Below are 25,746 nucleotides of genomic sequence, written 5' to 3'. Positions count from 1 at the left end.
ATTCTAAGTTGAAAAATGCAGAAAACTGTTTTCAACCATTACATTTTTGTGATAACTCTCAGGGTTTGTGTGTATGTTTATCAAATCTGCAGCCTTTAAAGTATTTAGCAGGTATAGTTATTTTTTAAATACATACATGTTCCCTTATTTACCTCAACATATCCCTTGTTTCTGCTTGTTCCCTCTGAGAGAGAGATGCAGCTTCTTTTAGGGCTTTTATCCAGCTAGTTTCTGGTTCCTCAGTTGTTTGTCCAGGAGCAGGAGACTCTGACACACCAGCAGCTTCTACCTTCACAGACACTTGTTCACCAGGAGAGCTGTAGGCAGAATCCTTTTCAAGCGATTTTCCATCAGACTGAGGGTCATCCTGGGTCTTTGAGGAAGTAACTTCACATGGTTTCTCTGACTCGTTAAACGGTGCATGGGTTGATGGGAAATCGTCCAGGTACGCTGATGAAACGCCAGTAGGGGCTGAGGTAATAATAGAAATGACTTTTTCTGGGACATCATTGTTATTTTCTATTGCCTTAGAAAGATCAGTAGGCCACTGTGAGGTACAAACAGCTGTCTCTGTGCTACTGGGGGACACCCCACTATGAACCTGGCCTGAGACTGATTCTATTCCTCTTTCTCCAGGATATAAATCTGCAACCCCCTGCTCTTCCTTTTCTTCATGACTGTCAGTTACTTTTACCTCACTTTGTTCCTTTCCATGGCTGCTAACTTTCTCCTTCCCTAAAGCCGCCTCATCTTCTTTTGTGATCTCTTCAACATCGTGGCCTTTTATGGCTGTTTGCATGACTGAGCTTCTTTGTGCGACTGAAGGTTTACTGCAGCTTTGTAGCTCTGGAGGCTTGCACACTGTATCCTTAATTTCACACTCCCCAGTTTCACCACTCTCGCTTTTGAAAGCCATGGCAGCGCCAAAATCCTTTCCCCCAGTTTCTGGCTGCCCAGCAGGCTCTGGTAGTGAACTGACAATCTCTGTAGAAATTTCTTCAGCCCGGTTCACACTTGAAATAACATCTGTACAAACATCACAACTATCTGTGCTTGCCTTCGATGAAACTGAATTTTGTAAAGGGGAAGTCTCAAGCTGCCGTGAAGCAAACTCGACAGATAGAGCACTGTTCTTTGACGTCTCAGGTGTTCTTTGCCGGTCTTGACTGGCAGCTGACTGATTGTTTTCCTGCTGGCCTTTACCATTCAGATCACTCACGATTTCGGTGTCTGGCATTAAATTTGCATCCAAAGCACCAACCTGTAACCCAGGGCCTTGATTCTGGTCTATCTCCTCAGTTGTTTCACCTGGTTGTAAAGTAACTTTTGCGATCCCTACATCAACTAAGGCACTTCTCTCACCAGCACTTTCATTTCCATTTAAATCATTGGAAAAGTGGGATGGCACATCTACTCCCTTGCGGTTCTCTTGACTTATTACTCCTCTAATGCCACTGCTGTCTTCTTCTGGCAACTCATCCCTGCTTCCTGTCTGACACAAACTTTCAACAGAGCTGTCCCCTTCCTCTGCTCCTCTTTTTACTCCTCGCATTGCTGCTTGGGTGTAACTGTTATGATTTTCCTCCCCTTCTCTGATGCCATTTGACAGTTTCTCTGTGGATTGTCTGGATCCCACACACTCCTGCTGTTGCTCCTGCTGCTGAGCAAAACAGTTTAGATCTAGTGACGACTGTGACTGGCTGGGAACTGCACTTGAATCTCGTGCAGCATCAGCGTCAGGGCTGCATTCCAGCGCTGCCGTCAAAGTTTGGCGCAAACTCTGGTTATGAATTGTCTGAGCTTCACTACAGCACTCTAACTCGGCTGGCTGGATGTCCTCAGATGTCCCTGAAGTTCTGCTGAATGGAAGACAGCAAGTTTCAGGCTCAGCTTTAGATTCAATTTTTCTTTCTTCACATCTTCCTGCTTCCTTTTTTATATTATTTGATAACAATTCAGTCTTTTGTGCCTCATTTTCATGTGGTGGCTCCAAAGCTTCAGTGTCCCCAGTCTGCTCATTGCTGCTGTCAGCTGCTTCCTTTTGTTTTTCCATTGTTGTCTCTTCATTTTCTTTCTTTTTCTCTTCCAGCAGGAGCAATGTTGCATCTCCCATTTTGTTTTTCTCTTCCATGTTGTCACACATGTCAGAGGCAGAGAGGTCAGAACTGACATTTATTAGTTCATCCTTAATGGATGCTTTGAAGCTAACAGGTTTATTGTCAATAAAGTCTGGCTTAGTGTGGCAATGAGAAAGTACATTATCGGAGCCATCCTGTGACTGTACATCATCTGAAACAGGAAGCCAGTTTGTCTGACGTGAAGGAACATTTTCAATATTGGCACCATAATCCTCAAGTTCATCAACAGACGGGACAGCACTGTTTTCATCCTGCAGTTCCAGACAAACTCCATCTGTTTTAATTGTGTCATCACTGTGCTCCATATCCTGTGCGAGAAACCTTTGTGTCATTTCGCCGCTTTTATAGCCATCCACCTCTCCGGAGAATTTGGTGCAGTCTCCATCAGCACTGCAGTTATCTGTCTGCTCAGGAAGAGAGATATCACAGTCAGTAATGAACTCTAAATGACTCAACATTGGACCAGGAGGCTGCAGCACAAAAGGTGGATTCTTAATACATTGGTCAACAGCAGAACTTGACTGGTCAGAGGCTCCCACTTCTGAAGTTACCATTTCATCTTTTATCGCATCCGCAGAGCCAGTTTTAAACTCAGGCTCCTCCCTACCTTTCATTAGATCCACGTTAACTAATCCACCAAGATGTATTTCACATGACTGACTGGGAGGCTGACCACTGGGGACACAAGGATTTATCTCAGGAGAAGCTGCACAGATGGAGGTCTCAATTTCCAATTTTGAAATGGGATCGGCATCTTCAAGGAACTCAGTGGCAAGAGGTTTGCAGCTGACATCATCAGCTGGAAGCACAAGCGGAGGATCCTGGCTCCTGTCTTTTTCTTCGAAAATCCCAGTAACACTGAATTTTAAAGACGACTCCTTATCCAAGTCAGTCTCACCTGAGCTTTTAGCCTCTGCATGCAGCTCATCAGGATTAGTATTACAATCTTCATTACCTGTCTGATTCTTCTCACTGGGACATGAAAGCTGGTTTGAATGAGCAGTGACCACAGGCTGCACATCTGCAGTGTTTGTTTCAAAGCTGTCATGACCTGAATGATCTCTGACGATATCTCTCTTGGTATCTTTTTTATCTGATTCCTCATCCTTCTGTAGCTTTGGAAAGTCAGTGGATCCAGGTGTTGCTGCTTCGTCTTCATTGGGAGCTGGGTTTGTGGGGTTTTCTGGTTTCTTCAAGCTTAGAAATTCTTTAAAGGTGTAACTGGCCTCAACCACTGGATGGTGCAAGCTCTCGTGGACAGTCAGTGGAGGCAAAGAGGCACAATCAAACGATGGAGCTGGCATCTTCTGGAAATCCACAGAGGAACTGATGGTTTGTTTCACATCATCTGCAAAGTGAACTCTGTTGTTTGCTTTATTGCTGTCAAATACACCCACAGCTACTGCAGACATAGCAGGGCTACCTCGGTTGCACTGGGGAAGGTCTTTGACTTGAAATTCTGCTGCACTTTTAATTGTTTTTTCTTCTGCTGTGCTGACAGGTAGAACTTGTTGACCGCCGTCCCCTTCTTGCTTGGTTTGCTGTGAAGTAGTCAAAGGCTGAGGTGAAATTAAAGGCAGGAAGATTTGATTGTAGTTTGTCTTTGTGATGGATGAGTCCTCATAAATTTGTCCCAAAGGCGATACCTCCTCTGAAAACAGATTCTGCACGAGATCAGCCTTTATTCCTCCACTGGTATTGCTGGGTCCTTGCAAAGTGTGAGGTGAAATAGCTACGCCACGCTGTTCCTGGCAGGGGTGGAAGAGACGGTCCTGTTCACAGCACATGCCCTTAGTGATTTTATCAATCGGCTCACTCCAGCTCTGTGACTTCAGCTGTGACTCGGCAACATCAGTGGGCGGACGCGATTCTGTTTCGACTGATGACACCCCAGCAGCAGAGCATTCTGGCTGGCTGGATGAAGCGTGATCTCCAGCCTGCCTCGCTTCCTCTCCCACCTCTTCTCCTCCTCCTCCTCCTCCTCCTCCTCCTCCTCCTCCTCCTCCTCCCTCTCCTGATCTTTCCAATCTCGCAGCACCGGTATCCAGAAAATCAGGACGTGTAAGCAGCCCAAAGGGAGAGGTACTGACACAGGCTTCCAGTCGCTGTAGTTCCTTTTCTGCGTCTCCCTCTTCAGCTAGCGAGATGTCCGTCTCTGAGCTGCGAAGGCTCGTCCCTCTCAGTCCTTTAATTTCTTCCTCAGCCAAGTTGTGTGGCATTTTGCTGCTGCAGCTTTCCTCACATGCAGTCTGTCCCTCTTTGGCTGAGAATGCAACTGTGCATTTTCCTTGTGAGCAGATTAACGAGAGCTGAGGGGGGCTGTCCGCGACTTCGTCTCCTTCTCCGTCTGCAGAGCTGATGCACTTTTCAAAGCCTCTTCGTTCGTTTTCCCCTTCTCCTTTCTCACTCTCTGCTACAGTAGCTACTCTCTCCAGCACATCACGCCTCACACTTTCTCCCTTTCCCTTGCTTTGTATCACTTCTGGCAACGTGGGTGTTGTCAGTGGCAACGCAGTAGCCACATTTAAAGCTTTTTCAAGGGCACTATCCACACACCTCCCTCCCACACTAGTTCTGCTATCAGAGAGTGGGTTCTGATGCTCTTGTGTGAGTATTTTTGCTTCTGTGGGCACTATAGCTTGTAGTATTGGTGCATCTGATCGCGTATCTCCACCAGCAGCTGGTTTGATATGTGTAGTTTGGACATTTGTTGTGGGTGTATTTTGGATGTTGATTTCTCCTCCAGTTACATGCTGCTCCCACTGTGAGCTTTTGTAGGAACAGTGATTTATAATGTTTTGAGTATCCATATGGTTGTGGTTATCTGACTGATGGGGCCTCTGTGAAAGAGCCTGCTTGGACACAGGTGAACAGGCGGAGGCAGTAAGATAATCCTGACTGTTATGAGAGGATGTTAAAGGCAGGCTGAAGCCTGGTACTCCCCCTGGACTCAGCTGCTGCTTGTAATCGAACCTGTAATCAGGCTGTTCCCCCAAAATCACAGTCTGAACGTCTGCCTCTGAAACTGATACTGCATTCTCTGGTGACACTGTGCAAGAGCCAACATTTATGAGTGACGTAGCTTGCGTTTCATTTTCTGATTCTATCGCCGTTTTTGTTTTCTGTTCACTCTCAGAGTGCGTGTCCATTTTTTTCTTCTTTCTGTGTTTCCTTTTCTTTGCCTCTTTGTTCTGCCCAGCCTGTGTGCCACGTGCTGAACTCATCCGTTTGTCTGTTTTTGACTGTGATTGATTATCTTTGTGCTGGTCTGCTCCTGCCTGGGCTTCTAACTGTAGCTCTGATATTCTGTCTTTCTCACATGTCACTGCAAATGACCTATTAGTTTCATTTTTACAAAGGCTTACACTGCACGTGTCGTCTAGCTTTTCTGTCTTTCTGTCTGTAGTCTCTGTTACTTCCTTTGTATTTTTCTCTGTAACTTCTGAATTGTACAGGAAGCTTTTTACCTCATTAGCTTCACTAGAATTTGCCTGTTTTCCTACTGGAGCAACTCTCTGTTCACTGAATGCCGCAAGTTTTGGACTTTCTTTGCATGAATCTGTTGCCATTTCTGATAGTATCTCTGGTGTTGTTTCCTTTGGCTTAATCTCTAAGTGTTCACAGATATCCATGCTCTGATTACCTTTTACTTCACTCTCTGTTGTCCCAACATTATTCTCAGTGCCTAGAATATAATTCCTAAAACTAAACATGACTGTATCTGTCTCACTCTTTGCTACCTCACTGTTTCCATGTGTACTCTTGTTTCCATGGCTCCCGTTGCTATGTACTGGCTGGACTACAACTGGAGGTGGTGTCAATGACTCACTGGACTTATTAACCATCACCTCACTGGTTGTCTTCCCAAAATCATCAACTCTCTCAGGAGTGTTCCTTGGGTTTTCTGTGAGCATGCCCAGTGCCACCATTTGTTCTTCGCATTCTTGGAAGGCCTCTTGGAGTTCCTGGTCTAAGAACGCAGATGCAGAAGAGGTCAGGGGTCCTGACTGAGGTGTGGCAGAAGGTTGAGGTGAAGGGTGGACATCTGTGAGAAGTGGGTCGCAGCCATGAGGCCTGCGGCGAGGGCAGGGTGACACAGTTAGGACTGAACAGTCAGACAGCTGCTCATTCCATGATGCCACAGAACACAGCTATTAGCAGAGTAGAAACTCAAGCGCAGACACAGCACACACAACACACAGCTGCACTCAGGATGCCTATTCTGAGATGAGCAGTCCTGAACAAGCACTGATATCAGCTGTTTCCAAACACATGGGGTTAATACACGCACATGTTCAAAACGACCATTACACCAAGAAGCACTTATAAACATAAAGATAAATTACAACAAAAGCTTCACAAGAAGTAGCACTTTGATTTGACTTTATTGTCATTGCAATTGCTATTATTCATATTCATTTTATTACTTCAATGTTAATTCCTACACTTTTACTATTTACCAGTATTAATTTGTTTATAATTAATGCAGCATTTTACTGATTATAAAATAACTTCTTCAAAATCAAGGGATGTTAACAGATAATGGAAGTGGTTAAAAATAAATCAGTAATGAAACTAATACTGCTTTGTAAAAATTCAAATCAAGTGACTTCTAGTAAACTACCACCAAATTACGACAGTTATGCGCTGCTAATGTGTATCCCTGATTTTTAAACAACTGTCCGTACATATATGGAATCTAAAGCGATCAGCTGCTGAACCTTCAGGAGAAGAATATTATCTTATTCCTGTCTGATGTAGGATTTTAGAAGCCCAAAAGACCTGAGTCTTTGTTATAGTTTGTGTTTCATGATATGCAAGTGTTTGCAGTTGGTGGAAGGTCTGGACTGCATGCAGACCAGTCTAGCACCAGGACACTTCTATAAGTAGCTCTGGTCAATAGATACAGAAAGTGGACAGCTCAATATTGCTGAAATATACAAGGCTTCTTTGGGAAAGATATCATTCTGCCAAATTCTGCTCAATTCTGTAAATACATTACACCAGGGAAGGGCAATAAGGGTCCTCAAGGAGCACAATCCTGTAGATTTCAGATGGTTTACTGTTGCAACATGCCTGACTCAAATTAAAAGGATATAACAGCTTATAGTAGTTTTGCAAGTTTTGTCATAATGGCCGATTAATTTGAATTAACTGTGTTGAAAGAGGAAAATATCTACGGTACACTACTAGGACTAGAGTTTCCCATTCCTGCCTTCCACCATTTAAGGTGCCTTGCCAGATATGTAATTTGCCAGTTTCACAGGTACTAATAAACCCCCACACCATGAGGAATATTTAAAGTTTTAACAATTCTACATGAAGAAATATGATTCTAAAATTTCTATAAAAATTTTAGACACAGTTTTGAGGAAATCATAAAACTTCTGCCCTTCACTTCTGAAAGACCTTTCCTCTCCATGGTTTTTTTACGTTATTGGTTATGAATTGTTCTTAAAGCAGATTTTTTAATGCCCCTGAATTTGCTGGAAATTGTTTCCCCTTTTAAAATATTAAAACAGTAAAACTATAACTTTCTACATTTGATGTTTATGTGTTCTTTTTATGACATTTGCAGATTATTACATTCTGTTACACTCCAAAAAAAGTATACTGCCTTTTGTTTTTGATTTGGGTCGTAGTTTTGAGTCCATCAGTCCTATTTACTGAGAATTAAGTATTTTAATCTGTAATTGCATTTCCGTAATCTAGTGTGCCATTAAACCTTCGTTATTCAGTTGTAAGATAATTTGCATTTAATTTAGATATATATGTCTATATTCTTTTATTTCTAAGCCTAACTAAATTGATAATATGAAGATTCGATCAGTCACAATATTAAACTTGAGTAAAGGGTGTATGTCACCCCCTTTGACCAGTTAGGGCATCAACATGGAACCTCTGGTTGGTATTTTATCCATAATGGCATTTGATTTCACAGCAAAACAACATCATCAAAGGATTATCATTGTTCACTTTATCTGACAGTCTTTTTTATGTTGAAGATCATCCTTTTATAATTATATGATGTAAGGAGCATCATTGTGTGTAATTGGTTTATCCAGTCTGACATGATCATTCCATGACTGTTCCACCAGTTCCTTGTGAACACAACCGCAGCCATCCCAGCATGTTACTCACCTAACTAACCTGCCTTTCAAGCCCATAACTAAATGATCTGGCACTGTGAACTAAAGGGCGGGGTATGTAGACTGAAGTGTTTTCAGCTGGCATATTTTTCCCTACAACAAGCTGATGCTTGCCACTGCCTGACGGGGAACAGACCAGATGTCTCTTACAGTATATTTTCATTCTGTTATCCTGTTAATGTGCAGCTGTTGACAAAGAAATTGGAACTTTTTTTTTTTTTTATCTTATCCTTTTTTGCTGTTCAAATTATACGAAGGTGCTCAACACAAAAATGTTTACAGCGGTTTTTTACATTCATGGCAAACAATAATACTTGCACTTGTGCAGCTTTTTCAGGGTGTCAGAACATGTTAAATTCTTAGTCATATTAGTGCAGTTGACCTTAACACTCAGGCAAAAACCGAATACCAGGCAATTCCCAAGCAGAACAAAGTCTGCACACAATTCCCCTGAACTGAGAAACAAATCGCCACACGTCAAGTCAGCTTCAATCAGCAACGTTACAGAAATAACATTCATGTTTGAGTTTGAGTTAGAAACATAAGATACAATGCCATCTTCTAGTTTTAGTCCAAAGTCTCTGATTTGACTCATCTAAAGCTGACGCACACTCCTACAGTAATTACTCTGCTATCCATTATTCATGCTGAGTCATGCAGTACCTTATATCTAGAACCACTGGTGAAGGACTGACTTCCATGTGATGCTGCAGCCCCACCAGCAGGGGGTTCATCTGCTCGCATTCCCTCTTTCCTGACCTACTATGAGCTCTGCCGACACAGATCCAAGTACACACGCACACATTCACACAAATCAATATCACATGACTGAATGTCTAAAACACACATGTCTCCTGATAACTATAAATGAAAAAAGATTTGATATAATATAATTATTAAGTGTTTTAAAAGTATTAAAATTGTCAAGTCAAAAACAATAGGATTAAAAATAATCCTACAGCCATATGTATGTCTGTTTCGCCCATAAATTACAAAAGGCAAAACACCTTCATGTAGAAAAAAAATAATAAATAGATTTTTTGCAGATTTAGGAAGACTGCAGCTGTGTGAGGGGATGATGAGGCTGTGTGATTGGGAAAGAAAGTTCGAAATGCGTGTCCATATCATACGCTTGTCAGAACTACGTGGTTGCACCTCACTGACATAGCTGGCATCATAAGGAAGAAATCTCAAAGCTTTCACTACATTTTTACGCCTGTTTATTGCCTAAAAGGTTCCTCAACAATGTTGAGAAGACAGTGGATTAACTCAGATGCCAGAGGGCAGCGAATGCTCATTAGATGAGCAGTCTATTCATGTACAGAGGCTACAGCAGCCGGCCCAGCTTCGAATCCTGGCCCTGGGGCCCTTCATAGCATGTTACTCTCTATCTTTCACTGACACTCTTGCCTGTCTCTACAAAATCTTCTAAAAAAAAAGACAAAAATAACACTTAAACACCACGTACAAAGAGGGAATTAATTAAGCATTCAAAAAGTGTTAAAATTTTCTACTTAGTTTAACTTATTTACATTTCATAATATCAGTTCAATGTATTTCAGTCGCAGCAAAAAATCCACTTTCTTCTTAAAGACAGTTGTTTGACAGCTTACGTTCTTGCCAATGTTATGTTTTTCCTTTATTTTTATTAAAAATTGAGATAAGATAAAACATCTACACAGGTTAAAGTTAAACCTGGGGTTTCTCAAATTTTTTGGTATCTGATGTAGAAAATGTGTGACTATGTTATTAACACAAATGTAGCTGTGATTTTTCTTTTTAAATCTACTCAGACGTATTCATTCCAAGATTCAATATCTCACAAAAGAAGAGTAAAAATTAAGGATATTAGAAAAAGTACAAGATTGGAAAACAAACTGTCAGATTGTGTTTTTGTCACCGTCTCCTTTTAGATTTGTCCGTTGTTCCTGTACAGAAAACTCAACATTAAAAGAGGCCTAATCAGCTCCAATTGTGGCAGTAATTGCTAATGACTTCAATGACTTTTATCTAATGATGCTCTCAGTGATCATATTTAACTCACCGCACAAATACTTCTTTTTACTTTGGGATGTGTTTGTAGATACTAAAAGTGACAAAATGTAAGTAATGTTACTCATTTTACTTATTAAGTCATTTTACTCATTTATAATCGCTGTTATGAAACTGAGACATTTTTTATTGTGGACAAACAAAGTTATAATACATTTTGCAATTTAAAATGTTTATTGTCTTTGCACAGCAACACAAACTGTGACAAAGTCATGTTACATTGTATTATACTTCATTCTAAATCACGGTAACCCACCTTTGCTTCTTGACTCATAGATATGATGCAAGCCTCTACATTATGAGTATTCTGCCTTGCTGATTTGTAATCATTTGCATAAAACAAAAAATACTTTCTGTATCTAAAACGAGGCTGACTGACTGTTCCACATGTTTCCAACAAGATTTCTAATCCGAGCTAATCTTCTGTAGTACATCAAACTAGGAAGACAAGAGAAACAAGCCAGCACATGTTAAACAAATGTCAAGGTGAAGCAGTGGTGATGTTGAAGGGTAGGCTACATCTCAAGGGGGTGGAAAGACAGCTGTGAGTGTGTGCAGCCCCTCTACATACCCCAGTGAGGACTCCCAGATGTTGAGCTCACTGCTGAAATCCAAACTAGGAAGCAGGTCATGAGGAAACTCGAGCTCCTCCTTGTCTTCCTGGTCGGTGGCAGAACCTCTGCTCTCTTCCACTCCGGCGATGACTGGGACGTCTGGGAGCACCGGCTGAGACAGCAGGCTGGTATGGCTGGTGGAGACCTCAGTAAGCAGTGTTTTGTTGTCCCGTTCAGTCAAACTCTCAGCATGAGCTTCAGTCTGCAGGATAGTGAATTATAATGTTAGCAAGCCCCATGTTGAAGTTCTGGTGTGCTACACACAACACAGTGTGTGTTTAAACAAGAATGAGCATGTTGCAAGCAAACAGAGGAACACCCACAGATTAATGCTTAAAGACAACACATGTGCAGATAGAGTAACTCCACCCAAGCAGTTAAAGTGCTAAGTGAACAGCTGTTTGGACAGCAATGTTTTTATTGTCTTCTGTGCTCTTTAAATCATTTTATTGCAATATTAATTTTTTTTTTTTTTTTAAACTGAGCTCACAGTTGAGGCCTTACCTCTGCAGTTTTGTTTAAGCTCAATTTATGAGCATTTTAATGCTACCAGCTTTAGTATATCAAGATAAGCCTGTTTTCCATCTGTAATATGTCAAAAATGAAAAAAAAAAAAAAAAAAAAAGAATAATCACAGAAGACAAACCAGTCTTTCCGGATGGTAAAAAGCTCAGGTAGAGATTTGGTTTTATCATGATCTAGAGAAGATAGCTTAGATACCATTTTTTGTCATTAGTTCTCTGGTTTATCCTGAGTAAATATCTAAAATGACCCTTGATCTCAGCCAGTCATTTACCTGATCTACCTTTCGATCTGGACTTGTTAACTGTGTTTCATTCCATCCTCAAATAGTTCAACTGCAGCCGCATACAGCAACGCTTGGCTGTGGTGTGTTATTGCAGCAACATCACCCTCATGGCACATAACACTCAACTGTCAAGCTGCTATTTCACTGGAAATTCACGCGAATGGGCTGCTCAGTTTGGCAGCGGTGGAAAGTTTTGATTTATTTCACAGATAAGAATGTATACTGAGGCAGTCAATCTGAAGTGAACCGCATACATGCAAATGTGCACTTATACATGCTCACACCAGACATTTGCGAATCTGACACAAACTTTCAATGCAATTTAAGCTTTAAATTAATCTGATGTGCAGGAGAGGACACAACGAGACTGCCACAATGAAGCTCTCCAAAGATGTTCTGATAGTCAGAAATAAGGCACTTCAATAATTATTTATAAACTAGAAGTGAAAATCTTGCTAGGACATAGTATATAATCAACCTGGGAATAAAAAGACATCTGTTGTGCTGTGTTTTTTTTAAAGACTTTTTTTTTTGCTTATTTGAGCCATCTCATACTAGTAAGATGCTATTTTCAGTTTAACTTTAATTGTATTTGTTGAAAGTAGAGGATTCCTTTTTTTTTTTTTCTTTTTTATACAAAGTGTTCTCTTAACCATGCCCTCTTACCTCTTAAACATGGCCCAACGTGACACACACAGTTTCTGAGACATTTGGCATCACTTTATGGTAAACATTTTGCTGAAAATCCTGTTACACACAACCTTTTGTCTTCTGCACCTTAAAGTCTGTGTGCTCAGAGACATTTTTTTTTTCTCTGGGTGAAGTGTTTCTTCGTCCTGATAGTAGTCTGTACATTCTTCAATCATGAACAACATGAAATATAGTTAGACCCCTCAGTTTACTATAAAGCTGTGAAAACTGACCAATCACAAGGTTTGGGCCGAATTGAAGTTGTTCATTTCTTATGTTTCAAAAGCTTCTTCACGGCTGAGAAAATGCAGGAAGGATTTCCTTCATGCAGCTCGGTTCATTTGCCTCCTCCCGCTAAACAGACGAGAAATAGAAAATAGTTGGTTGAAAAAGCTGCGAACTAGAAAAGCACTCGGAGAGCACAAACTTCTGCCACGACTTTAAAAAAAATTCCTGGAGCCAAACGGTGATACAGATCACCACCAAAATTGAATCTGTTCTTCCTTTTCACATTTCCAACAACTCCTAAAAATTTAATTCAAATCTGTCTGTAACTTTTTGCGTTATCTTGAACACTAATAGATAAACATAACCTACTTGGCGGAGGTAAGAAAAAAGCCTTGGATCACGCAAGGAGCTAAACCAGAGGGGGAGGAGCCAAGAGAGGGTGCTACTTTCAGATCTTGCTAGCTCCCCAACATTACCTACCGCCAGCTTTAATAGACACCAGAAAGCAAAAACCTACAAGATTTTTGACACATCACATGGTAACAAATAGCAAATATTACATTACAATTGTGTCAGGGGGTGTGGGTTCTTTGGGACATTTTTCAGGTTCCACCAGAGGGAGCCAGAGGAACCATTTTCTGGAGGGTGTTTTCACCACAGGTGTGCAGACCTGCACACCTGTAGAGAATTAGAGATCATCTACCAGCACTATATCTGGAGCTGATTGCCAGTCCTTCGTCGCTTGAGCGTTGAGCCTCTGTGGTAAAACCTAAGCCCTCCAGCAAATTCCTGTATCCTCTAACCTTTGAGAAACTTTACAAATTTTTGTTTTTCCCCAGAGACACTCCTTTGTGGACTCTCCCGAGCTACCTGTGATTTCCCTCCCAGCAGCCAATCATCTCCAGCAAACACTCCCTACCAATAACCTGGCATTCTCTCCACTGGCTATCCTCCGGATCTGATCAGCTTGTCGCTGCCTATCTACCCTCCACCGAAAGGACCCGCACTGGCACCCACTGCCAACATCCATCCTCTCGGACCTCCTGACACCACCCAAATTCACGGCAACTCCGAAACAAGTAGGACACCTTCACTTCCCTGAGAATCATTCCTTCATTTCCATTACTCATAAATCTATCTTTGCAGAAAACCCCGCCTTTGGATCTTTCCGGAACCATCCCCTCAGTTCACCAAATAAACTATTTTCACATTTTCCAGATTGCTTGATCGTGCATGTGGGTCCAACATCTTCGCACCATGACAGAACACTCAAGCCACTCTGACCCAGCAGAAGCAATATGGAGAACTCTCTCAGAACAACACTCCAGAATTCAGTCTCATGAGACCGATTTACAGACCCTTGGTGAACAGCAGAACGCAACTCTCCAACGTCTGGATCAGATTACACATCTTCTGCAGAGCCTCCAAACTCCTCCACCTCAACCTGTTGCGCATTCTGAGGTATCTGTCTCACCCTTGGTTTCTCCACCCCCCCGCGACATTGCCATTCCCACTCCTGAGACGTTTTCTGGTGAGTTGGGCCGTGTTGGTGGGTTTTTGTTACAATGCTCACTTGTGTTTAATCGGGCCCCGCATTCCTTCCCTTCTGATGATGCAAAGATTTCTTACATTCTGGGATTGTTGACTGGCAAGGCATTAAAATGGGCAGAGAGCCGTTTCCAGGCGTATCAAGATTTTGGATGTTCATTTCAGGAATTTATTCATGAATTCAAAGCCACGTTTGATCTGGTAACGGATAAATCGGCTTTAACAAGTGGAAGCTACGACAGGGACAGCGCCCGGTGGCTGAATTTGCCATCGAATTTCGCACCCTAGCCGCGGCTTCCTCCTGGAACACAACAGCCTTGAAGAGTGCATTTTTTCATGCCTTAAATGATCTGATAAAGGATGAACTGATTGTGCTAGATGAACCTGATTCCTTGGATGATCTTATCAGTCTAGCAGTTAAGATGGACAACAGACTGAGAGAGAAGAGTAAAGACAGAATGAGGCGAAATGGGTCAGGTAGATCACCTAGCAGATCCCTTTCTGTGTCTATGCAACCCCAGCCCACTGTGAGTCCATCCTGTACGGAACCTGAAACCATGCAGCTTGGCAGAACTCGCCTTTCCCCAGAAGAGCGATAGAGGCAAAGTTGTGCATTTATTGTGGCAACTCAGGACACTTTATTGCTGCTTGTCCAAAGAGGTTAAACTGGTGAGTCCTCCTGTTGCCGCAGGAGTTCAGGAGGACAAGAATCTCCCTGCGAAATCTCACCGTTTCTGTTTACCTGCAAATCTCCTGATCCACCATAGATCTGTTTCTCTCAGTGCCCTGATTGACTCCGGTTGTGAGCGCACAGTTATTGACCAGACTTTTGTTCTGCAACATAATGTTGAGACTGAGCCACTGCCATCTCCCCTTAAGGTTGCAGCTCTCGATGGCCGTCCCCTCCCTCACATCACTCATAGAACAAAGCCGCTCCATCTTGTGTCCGGCAACCATCATGAATTCATTTCCTTTTACGTTTTTTCCACTTCATCTTCGCCCATTGTGTTAGGTTTCGATTGGCTGGAGAAACACAATCCACACATTAATTGGTCTGACCAGCGGGTGGAATCCTGGTCCGCTTTTTGTCACTCTTCTTGTCTTCAGTCAGCCATTCTTCCCTCTTCCTTGTCTATGGATAATGTGGAGGAGCATCCTGACCTCTCTGGAGTACCTGAAGAATACGCAGACCTCAGGCAGGTGTTCAGTAAGAGCAAAGCTCTTTCCCTACCACCACACCGGCCTTATGACTGTGCCATAGACATTCTTGCCGGAGCTCCTCTGCCATCTAGCCGACTCTACAACATTTCTCATCCAGAAAGGGCCTCACTGGAGCAATACATCAAGGATTCCCTAGCTGCTGGAATAATCCGCCATTCTTCATCTCCTCTTGGAGCAGGGTTTTTCTTTGTGTCCAAAAAGGATGGAACACTTAGACCGTGCATCGATTACAGGGGTTTGAATCAGATTACAGTGAAGAATAAGTATCCCCTTCCTCTAATTACATCTGCTTTTGAACAGGTTCATGGCGCTACTGTATTTTCTAAACTGGACCTTTGAAATGCATATCACCTTATCCGTATTCGACAAGGGGATGAATGGAAAACCGCCTTCAAGACCCCGATTGGCCATTTTGAGTATCTAGTGATGCCTTTTGGACTCTGCAACGCACCCGCTGTGTTCCAAGCCCTCGTTAACGACGTCCTCCGTGACTTTCTGAATGTATTTGTGTTTGTCTATCTAGATGACATTTTGATCTACTCTAAGACCCTCAGTGAACACAAGCACCATGTTCGTCAAGTCCTGCAACGCCTTTTGGAGAATCGGCTTCTTGTGAAAGCTGAGAAATGTGAATTTCATCTATCCTCTGTGACTTTCCTGGGTTACATTTTTGAGGGTGGGCAGGTTCGCACTGATCCTGAGAAAACCAAAGCTGTCTGGGATTGGCCCATTCCCCAGACACGGCAACAGCTACAGAGGTTTTTGGGCTTCGCAAATTTCTACTGTCGGTTCATCCGGAATTACAGCCAAACTGCTGCTCCTCTAACGGCTCTCACATCCACCAAGGTCCCTTTTTCCTGGACCCCTGCTGCTACCAAGGCATTTTCTGACCTCAAGGACAAGTTCTCGCATGCTCCCATTCTTGTGCAACCAGATCCTATGAAACAGTTCGTTCTGGAGGTGGATGCTTCTGATGCAGGTGTAGGGGCTGTATTATCCCAACGTTCAGGCTCAGATTCCAAGCTTCGGCCCTGTGCTTTTTTTTCCCGGCGCTTGTCCATCACAGAGAGAAACTATGATGTAGGTGATCGTGAGCTTCTTGCCATCAAATTAGCTCTGGAGGAGTGGCGGCATTGGTTAGAGGGAGCTGAACATCCCGTGTTGATTTGGACGGACCACAAGAATCTTTCTTATCTCCAATCTGCCAAAAGGTTGAATCCTCACCAGTCCCGTTGGTCACTGTTTTTCTCCCGTTTCAACCTTGTGATTTCTTATCGTCCTGGTTCCAAGAACACCAAACCTGATGCTCTGTCCCATCAATTTTGCCCTGTCAACAATGACAAGTCCCCTTCTCCTATTCTTCCTTCCAGTTGCACCATTGGTACACTCACCTGGAGATCGAGAATCTTGTGAAAAGAGCCCAACAGACTGAGTCAGCTCCAGGTAATGTGCCGGCCAACCGTGTTTATGTTCCCGCTTCTGTGAGGTCCCGTCTCATTCACTGGTTCCATACGGCCAAGTTCTCGTGTCACCCTGGAATAAGTCGCACAGTTTCCCTGATCACACGTAGATTCTGGTGGGCCACAATCCACAGAGACGTTCGTGAATACATCCTGGCCTGTCCTGTTTGTGCTAGAAATAAGACTGGAAACAGACCTCCTGCTGGTTTGCTGCAGCCACTACCCACTCCCTCCAGACCTTGGTCTCACATAGCTGTGGACTTTGTCACTGGTTTGCCTGTCTCTAAGTGTATGACAGCCATCCTTACGGTTGTTGATCGTTTTTCAAAGGCCTGCCACCTCATAGCACTGAAGAAGTTGCCTACCTCTTTTCAAACTGCTCAACTCCTTGTCAAACATGTGTTTCGCTTACATGGCATTCCTCAGGAGATCCTCTCAGATCGTGGTCCCCAGTTTGTTTCTCAAGTCTGGAAACATATCTGTTCTGCGTTGGGAGCCAAGGTCAGTCTCACTTCAGGTTATCACCCTCAGTCTAATGGCCAGACAGAGCGACTGAACCTGGAACTGGAAGCTGCTCTCCGCTGCGCCACGTCCACTGACCCTTCGAACTGGAGCCAACACTTGCCCTGGATTGAGTATGCGCACAACTCGCATGTTTCTTCCGCCACAGGCCTCTCCCCATTTGAGATCTCCTTGGGTTATCGGCCACCCCTTTTTCCTGCTGATGAGACGGACATATCTGTCACCTCGGTGCGTCACCATATCTGCCGCTGCAGGCGAGTCTGGTCTGACACGATTGCTGCTCTCCACCGCTCCACTGAACAGAACAAGCGTTTTGCTGATCGCCACAGAATCCCCGCTCCTCTGTATGCTCCAGGCCAAAAGGTGTGGTTGTCCTCACGTGAGGTGCCGTTGAAATCTATGTCCAGGAAGCTCTCCCCCAGGTTCATTGGGCCCTATGAGGTTCTCTCCATTGTCAGCCCCTCTTCCGTCCGTCTTCGCCTCCCTGGTCATTTGCGCATCCATCCCACCTTCCACGTGTCCCAGCTTAAGCCGGTGCTGTCTAGCCCTTTGTGCCCTCCTTCCGAGCCCCCTCCTCCCGCCCTGGACGTTGATGGCCACCCTTGTTTTGCTGTCCGCCGGATTGTTGCTGCTCGTCGACGGGGTCGTGGTTGGCAGTACCTTGTTGACTGGGATGGTTATGGCCCTGAGGACCGCTCGTGGGTGCCCCGGTCTTTCATCATGGAACCCTCGTTGATCACGGATTTTGAGGCTTCTCGGCCGTCGTGCTCTTCTGGACCGCCTAGTGGCGGTCGTTGAGGGGGGGGGGTGTCAGGGGGTGTGGGTTCTTTGGGACATTTTTCAGGTTCCACCAGAGGGAGCCAGAGGAACCATTTTCTGGAGGGTGTTTTCACCACAGGTGTGCAGAATATACAGGATGTATATCCTTTTAACTTTTGTTAAAATGTCAAATAATGACCTCCTATTCAAAAATTGGACTCTTCTTACCATTTTTTCATTGGTTGGGCCCTTAAGGGTTAAATGTATTTATAATGATAATAATGATGTCACGTCATGCTAGGTTATTTTTGAATGTTTACATTCACTGCTGCTTTTGGTGGCAGAAAAAAAAACAAGAAAACCTAAAACATTGAACAACCACATAAAAAACCTAACTTGTACACCTCCCCCACACTCATTAAAATAAAAAAAGACTAAAGGAAAAAAGAAGGAAAAAAGAAAAACATTGCTACAGGAGTGTGACAGTGAATGTGTGTGATCACACCACTACTGCTCCTGTTTTCTGTATTAATGCCACATAATCAGACTGAGAGAAAATGACTTCTTGCCCCTGGCAATCACGTATTCAGATGTGAACAGACTTAACATGACTGAGTTGTATGTCTTAGGCTTCCTGTTTCCTGCTCAAAATCTTTCATTTTATCATGAGGACCAACTAAAATGACAGTGGAAATTGTGAATGTATGATGTTTACAGCAGGTAACGTGTAACCTTTCTAATATTATCAACCCAAACATGTGGGATGAATGACAGGTACCAGTTTGCAAAACATGACCAGGTTTACAGCAAACAATCATCCTCAGTTATATTAGAGTTTTAAAAGTCAGTGGAGGGGTCATTTGAACCCATTGGCGCTCAGATAGGTGGAAAATCATGGCCCTTGTTTTAGCTAGTCTGACATCCCATCCAGAAAGTTGTAATTAATTAACCCACAGGACCAAAACACAAAGCAAGTTGCCGGAAACTTTTACTCATCCAGAAGCCATGTTAATTCAACATGTCACATGCTAACAAAACTTAAATGCTTTACACATGACTGTTGTTAACGTTGAGAAAGGCAGTGCAGAAGCAGGACAGTTCTCGCTCAGTCACAGATAGACCCACTCTGTCTACAGCCCAGTGTTAAACCTATCTCCTCTGATTACACAACCCACAAGTTTCATCCCATCTCATCGCTGTCGTGGACTTACCCAGCAGTGCGCTCCACTGTGCTGAAGGTGACTCTACTGTGCAGTGCAGCTCTACCTTTGCAGCTACCCTTGTGCCATGCTCACTGTACAGGCAGCCTCTGCAGAGATCTGTGTTATGAAGGGGGCAGGCGACGACACCAAAACATGCTGCAACACATGCTGCTGACGCTCCCTCTGCTCTCCTGCACTGACTCAGCTAACTTCCTCTTTCTTTCCACTGTCCTGTCTTCTCCTCGGTCGTTGTCGCTCCCCTCTTAAATTTCCATGAGCCTCATCTGTTTCTTGCAGAGAGCATGTGTGTGCGTGTGTGTGTGAGAATGTGTGTGCACCGTAGAAACACTACACTAGCATGCACTGGCAAACATAGAGCTGCTTGCTGCTGAGACTGTAAACTGACTTGACTGGGCTGGCCACAGCGAAGTGCTGAGTATTCTCCTCCCCCCTCTACTGTAAACTCTTCCCACTCAGCTCTCTTTCTATCCCCTCCTCCTCCTCTAATGCCTTTCTCCCTTTTCTTTCTTTTGTCCTTTCATATCAACCTCTGGCCTGGCCCCCCCACCCCCTTTCCCTTACTGCTGTATCCCCTGCCTGCTTGCACTGAATGACAGTGCCTCTGCAGGTGAATGCTGGGAATTAGGCCAAGGGCTGGGCCTGCAGTGACCCCCCTGGGAGAGGATCAGTTTGTGCACTAAAAGCTTTGGTTGCATACACACCTGGGCACACACACACTTAAGTTCTTTTGGATTGCAAAAGTTAATTCTTTGTTCAGTTTTGATCACTGTGTGACACTGAGGTATTATAACAGTAATCATAACTAACAGCTTCGCCGTGCATCTGTATCAATTATCAACACACTGTTGATATAAGTTTAATCTGGTTGATCATTCGAATATAAACATGTCATTTATTGTTATGAGTCTTCCTTGTATTTATCTTTACCTTTAAAAGCATGAGGGATCACTCAAATACACACAATTATGTTAACTCTTTATGAGCTACATGACTCAACAATATGTTGGTGGCAGGGTTGCTGAATGCATGTTGTTCTTATGTGGGTTTGTGGGTGGGTGCATGTCTGCATTCAAAAGACTATGATCAGGTGTATGTTTTAAAAAATCATTAAGTTTTATACTTGTGTGTGTGAAGGCTCCTTTTTTAATGTGCCAAAATAGTTTTTAAGTAAAACACTTGGTACTACTTTTATATGACAAGTGCCTTATAAACAAAATTTGATTTTACTTGAGTTGATCTAAATAGATTTCATTAGATTTCATTTCATTGCATTGCATTGCAATAGGTGTGTTGGAGCATAGAGACTTCTAAAAACCTGCAGAGCTTGAGCCCTGGAGTTAAAGCAGCACTATGTAACTTTCTGACCTAAAAAATATGTGTATCTTATTGTAAGTGTTTTCTCAGTATTCTGAGTCTGGGAAACCACACTTAAAATTTTCACTTTCGGGATGCTGCATCACAATACAGCTGAATTTTATTGTATTTGCACTGTTAGTTACTAGCAATATAACTTCAGAAGAAGAGAGGAAAAGGTAAGAAGAAGAAAAGGTAGGAAAAAGAGAGATAAAAGTAAAATCAACATTATACTGACTTTTACTGACTGAAGACACCTCAGAGTACTAGTAGGATTCATGATGGATTTCAAATTAGCCCTTGATAAGGGGGATTCTCCTATTGAGGAAAATATTCAGTATTGCTTATTTAAGCCCTCCTCAGGCCATCCTCATGAAATCTATTTGATTCCTTTGTCAGATATATTCACACCAGTGAGGTCAGGGCTCTGGCAGAGCTCATCCTGTTCCTCCTTGTACAAAGGAGTAAATACCAGTCCTGCTGATGGGTTTAGGACCTGTAACAGCCCTGTCTCGCTCCCCTAATGTAGCTGCCTATCTCCTAGAATATCCTCCATAATGTTCAGATTGTGCTGGGAGACACAGCAAACCTCCTGGCAATGGCCCGCATTGCTTATCTATCCTGAAGGAGTTGGACTGTCTGTGCAGCCTCTATAGGTATCACCTCATGCTACCAGCAGCGACACTGACCCTGGTGCAAAGATGAGGGAATGAGGAAGAAATGACAATGGCCGCAACTTGTAAAACTGTTCCTGTTTTTGGAGCAACCCTCTAGTGCACCTGTTATTAAATTCATTAACAAAAAAGCTGGAACTGATTTATAACCTCACTTAACTATGAGTAGCACATAATTGACCAGATCGATGTCCCAGAAGTGTAATTGTTTTGGTGCACTGAATTAAAAAGATGTCCCTTTCGAGTTTTTGGATTGCTAGATGTAAGAATATGGCAAACATGTTGCACATATTAAATGTAAGAGTGTTTAACATTACTCATGCATAAAAAATTATCTTAAACAAATTTTTATCAAGTCATTTAATTTTAAATCACACATATATGTGTTTTAGCCATTAAAGAAAAATTTAAATAATTTGTAATCAAAAATAAGATCTTAAATAATAATTGGAATATCCAAACATAAAATAAACTTATTTTAAAAGATAAAGCAAAGAGACACTCAGCCAGTATGGCATAACATGGGAAAATAAATCCTTTTGACATGTTGTCTAATTAAAGGAGAACCTAATGTGTTGCAAATCAAAGGGGTAAAAATCCTAACAAGCACATAGAGGAGCCCTCTGCAAATGTCACAACCATTAGAATATGACACAAAAAAAAAAAAATGAGACAAGATCATATCCAGCCGGTTTATCGCATGAATAATCTTGCAGTCTCTATGTGAGTCTCAATCCAGAATGAGACTAACACAAAGGTCATGTCACTTTAAAAGTTGTGATGAATGTGCCTTCTTAACAAAATGTTTTTATGGGTTCTACGTAGTGCTGAAGAAAAACATAAGCTTAGTGTTTGCCTTTCACTCTCAAGTTCATGCAAGCTATCTTTTTGTTTTCATACTCACGGATCCTCAGATATCCTACCTGCAAGGAGTCATTTTGATTTTCCTTAGGTGGAAAAAGAACAACATTTTCTGGAGCGCCCTCTTCTGGCTGTAATGGGGAATTACATAGTTCAACAAGAGATATTTTTCTTAACTTCTACCGAGATGTCAGTGTAGAGTTTTTACCAAAAGAAAATGAATTGGTTTTAACTGAATTTTTGCTTCTTGTTTTTAAATAAACTTATGACTAGTTTGTGTGATCATGCTGAAATAGGGTCTCTTATATAAGTACAGTAAAGTCTACATTTAAGAAAGAAATGTTTATGTTAATCCTATTAAGTTAATCCAGAAACCTACAGCTGAGGTCCTCCAATCACATGGGAAAATGCCTTTTTATCCTCGTGCCTTTTTTGTACAAAATCACACTGCAAATGTTGCAGGACAGACAAATTAGGAATAATTTATGTAATTTACTATAAGGAAGAGAGCTTGAAAAGAAGGTGTGAAAGAATAAATAAAAGTTATTATTAATTTCATGACTCAAAACTATAATGTTTACCTTTGTCTGTCATGAAATACTTAACCACAACATAAAGCAAAGCACGATAGCCTTATGCTCATTAGAGAAGCTGTAGCTTTGCTAAGTGTACCATTTCCTGTGCATTTTAATGAAGCCAGCAGTTAGTAATCATGATACTACTAAGTGTTAGTTCTGTTAGTCCTCAGAGCACATAAAGTAGCACGGGAGCAGCAAGTAGCAATGAGCAGTCATGCTCTTACCAATGCCTCAGTTGTGCTGCTCTCGTTCCCCATGGCTCAGCCAGGTGCAGGGCCACAATTGCCCAAACCAGCAGCCTCTCACATCAGCTGGCTGAAAGACACTATCAACAGAGAGACCATCAGCATATGTCTGTTCTAGAGAAAGGACAAAGGGGACCTGTAGAGCCTCAATAGTCACAGACTCATGCTCTGCAGGATTACAGTCCTTTGGTATGAGGTTGAACTAGGACAGGGTGAGAAGGAATGGTGTGCATGTGTGTTATTTAACAGATTAGCGACCTCTTACACAAAAAAACCATGTCCAGGAATGAACTGCAGGCTGTATTTCTGCTAAAATCAGAAAGCAACATCCCTACTGATTATTATGTGTTATAGATGTTCATTCTTCCAGAATTAAATACATCTCTGTAATGTAACCTGCATGTGATTCAAATAACTTTAAAGATGCAGCACTGCCTCCTAAAAAGCTATTGCGTTCATGTGATTGCGACTAGCATACTGACACACTGACTGAGGCAGGACAGTCCTGTAAGGTAATCCTTGTGTGGTAAATAACAGATTGTGGTGTCTCTTGGCATCCAGCAGTGTTGCCAGCGTTGTCTGTTAGACAAGGCAGGAGGCAGCACTAATCCTGAAAGAGGCATTATACTGTATCCACATAAAACTGAGTTTATCTAAAGTCAAGGATTGCAACTCAAGATTAACTGAATACATCCAATTAGGAAAAACATAACTTTTACAATACAATTAAATATGGTTTATGATTATTAGGTTCCTCTCTCACATGAATGTTTCTTGCAAACAAGAAATAAACACGTGCCACAGAAAGGTTGTTTGTGCATTTCGTGTTTGACTGCAGGGGCTGTGTGGTAGCTCTCTGTTTAGAAAGAAAGCACTGACCTGAATATACAAGAATATATAAATAGAGATCTGCCTTAGTCACTTCTGTCAGACTTTATTCCAGTCGTGTGCACTATTTGTTGTGCACACATCACTTCCAAACAAAAGCTGTGTATCCCAGCTGTGTAATGTGAGCTCTATGCAACTCTTTTTTTTTTGTTTTGTTTTGTTTTGTTTTTTTTGTCTCTTACACTTTTCAGATGATTATCCCCCGGAAAAGAGCAAAATCTTCTCATTTCTCAATTCTCATTTATTCTTTGGTGTGGCAGCTCATCAGTCATGCCTGCTCTGCTCTGCCGGCTATTTGTGTGAATGGGGTGTAATTTCAACCCCTTTACCGACTTCCACTAGTGGCACTGTTTCAAGGCTCTTTGGCAGCATGGAAAGCACTGTGAGAAATCATATGATTAGAGAGTAGCCAGGTCAGTTCTCACCTCATCACTGCCTGTCCATCATTCTGCATGAGCCATCTTTTTTTAATCACCTGGGTTCTGATGAGCACCATATGTCCTTGCTTTAACAGTAAGAGTTTACCATTTCCTGCCCTGTATCTGACCCCCACCCTCCTAGACACAAACTACTGGCATGAAAACAAACTCTATTAATAGGCTTTCTCAGATTATAGACATATTATAAATCAACCAAGAAAAAAAATACAACAAATATATCAATTTTTTCTTTTACCAAGATGGTAATATGAAAAACATTACCATCCTCAATATTTGAAGATGTTGTTAAAAGCTAAAAAATAAAACACTAATTTCAGCACAATCTTCTAAATGTATCCTTTCCTTTTCTCATTTTACACACTGGCCCCACTACTACAGAAAGATGGCTTTGAATTACACAAATAAAGGAAAAATGGTATCACAAGTAAAGTTTGCTAATGACAAATTACTTACCCCTGCAAACAAAACAATTTTCCACATACAGAGTCTGCCTCCAGCTTTGGCAAAGCCCCTCCAATGTGTTTGCTGTCAGACTCAAGGCCAGTGTTTCTGTCCTGTCTCCTGAGGAGTCCTGCTTTCTCTGTAGCTATTTTAGCACTCAACACAGGACAGGGAGAGACATGGGGACAAGATCATGGGGAGGGAGGGGAAGGGTGGGTGAGGGGAGGAGACCAAACCAGAGCTGGGGAAGCCATGTCTGTTTTGGGAGGGTGGTAGGAAAGAAGATTGTAAACAAACACACACTCCTACAACTGAAGCGGATGATGGGGAGGGAGGTGTTAGAGCCCATCCTGAGTAGAGATGTGAAATATTGTACCACCAGTGCCTATTTGAACTTTTACATTTATGCGTCATGTGATTTTTAAAGTGGTGGTGCTAGTTTTGTGACTTTGTATTTGGTAGTGAACGACACATAATAAAACAGTTGCATGAATATAAAGCAAACTGGAACTATCCATCCATCCATCCATCTTCTGCCGCTTATCCGGGGTCGGGTCGCGGGGGCAGCAGCCTAAGCAGGGAAGCCCAGACTTCCCTCTCCCCAGCCACATTTGCCAACTCTGCGGGGGGGATCCCGAGGCGTTCCCAGGCCAGCCAAGAGATGTAATCCTTCCAGCGTGTCCTGGGTCTTCCCCGGGGTCTCCTCCCCGAGGGACGTGCCTGGAACACCTCACCAGGGAGGCGTCCAGGAGGCATCCTGACCAGATGCCCGAGCCACCTCAACTGGTTCCTCTCGATGCGAAGGAGCAGCGGCTCTACTCTGAGCCCCTCCCGGATGACCGAGCTCCTCACCC

General features: G+C 42.7%; 2 protein-coding genes across 6 annotated transcripts in view; both read right to left on the bottom strand.

The window, feature by feature from the left end:
• Positions 1-4,087, bottom strand: part of tacc2 (transforming, acidic coiled-coil containing protein 2) — a 33,289-nt gene extending 29,202 nt beyond the window's left edge. For all 5 annotated transcript variants that reach the window (XM_079249286.1, XM_079249288.1, XM_079249289.1 and 2 more), the window contains exon 1: positions 153-4,087. In XM_079249286.1, coding sequence (XP_079105412.1) covers positions 153-3,925 — 3,773 coding nt within the window. In that variant the 5' untranslated portion in view covers positions 3,926-4,087. The remainder of the gene's footprint in view (positions 1-152) is intronic.
• LOC306762318 (uncharacterized protein) lies at positions 3,970-25,041 on the bottom strand (the record flags this gene model as incomplete). The annotated part of the gene is made up of 7 exons (XM_079248761.1): positions 24,905-25,041; positions 23,103-23,203; positions 22,363-22,431; positions 10,911-11,155; positions 8,951-9,058; positions 4,097-6,212; positions 3,970-4,017 (listed from the first exon to the last, which is right to left on the bottom strand). The coding sequence occupies exons 2-7, from the start codon at positions 23,133-23,135 to the stop codon at positions 3,970-3,972; spliced, it is 2,619 nt and encodes an 872-aa protein (XP_079104887.1). The 5' UTR covers positions 23,136-23,203; positions 24,905-25,041.
• Positions 25,042-25,746: the final 705 nt, after the last annotated feature.

Source organism: Telmatherina bonti (genome assembly GCF_933228915.1).
Source record: "Telmatherina bonti genome assembly, chromosome: 11".
Classification (NCBI taxonomy): Eukaryota; Metazoa; Chordata; class Actinopteri; order Atheriniformes; family Telmatherinidae; genus Telmatherina; species Telmatherina bonti.
This window is presented reverse-complemented; position numbering and strand designations above follow the sequence as displayed.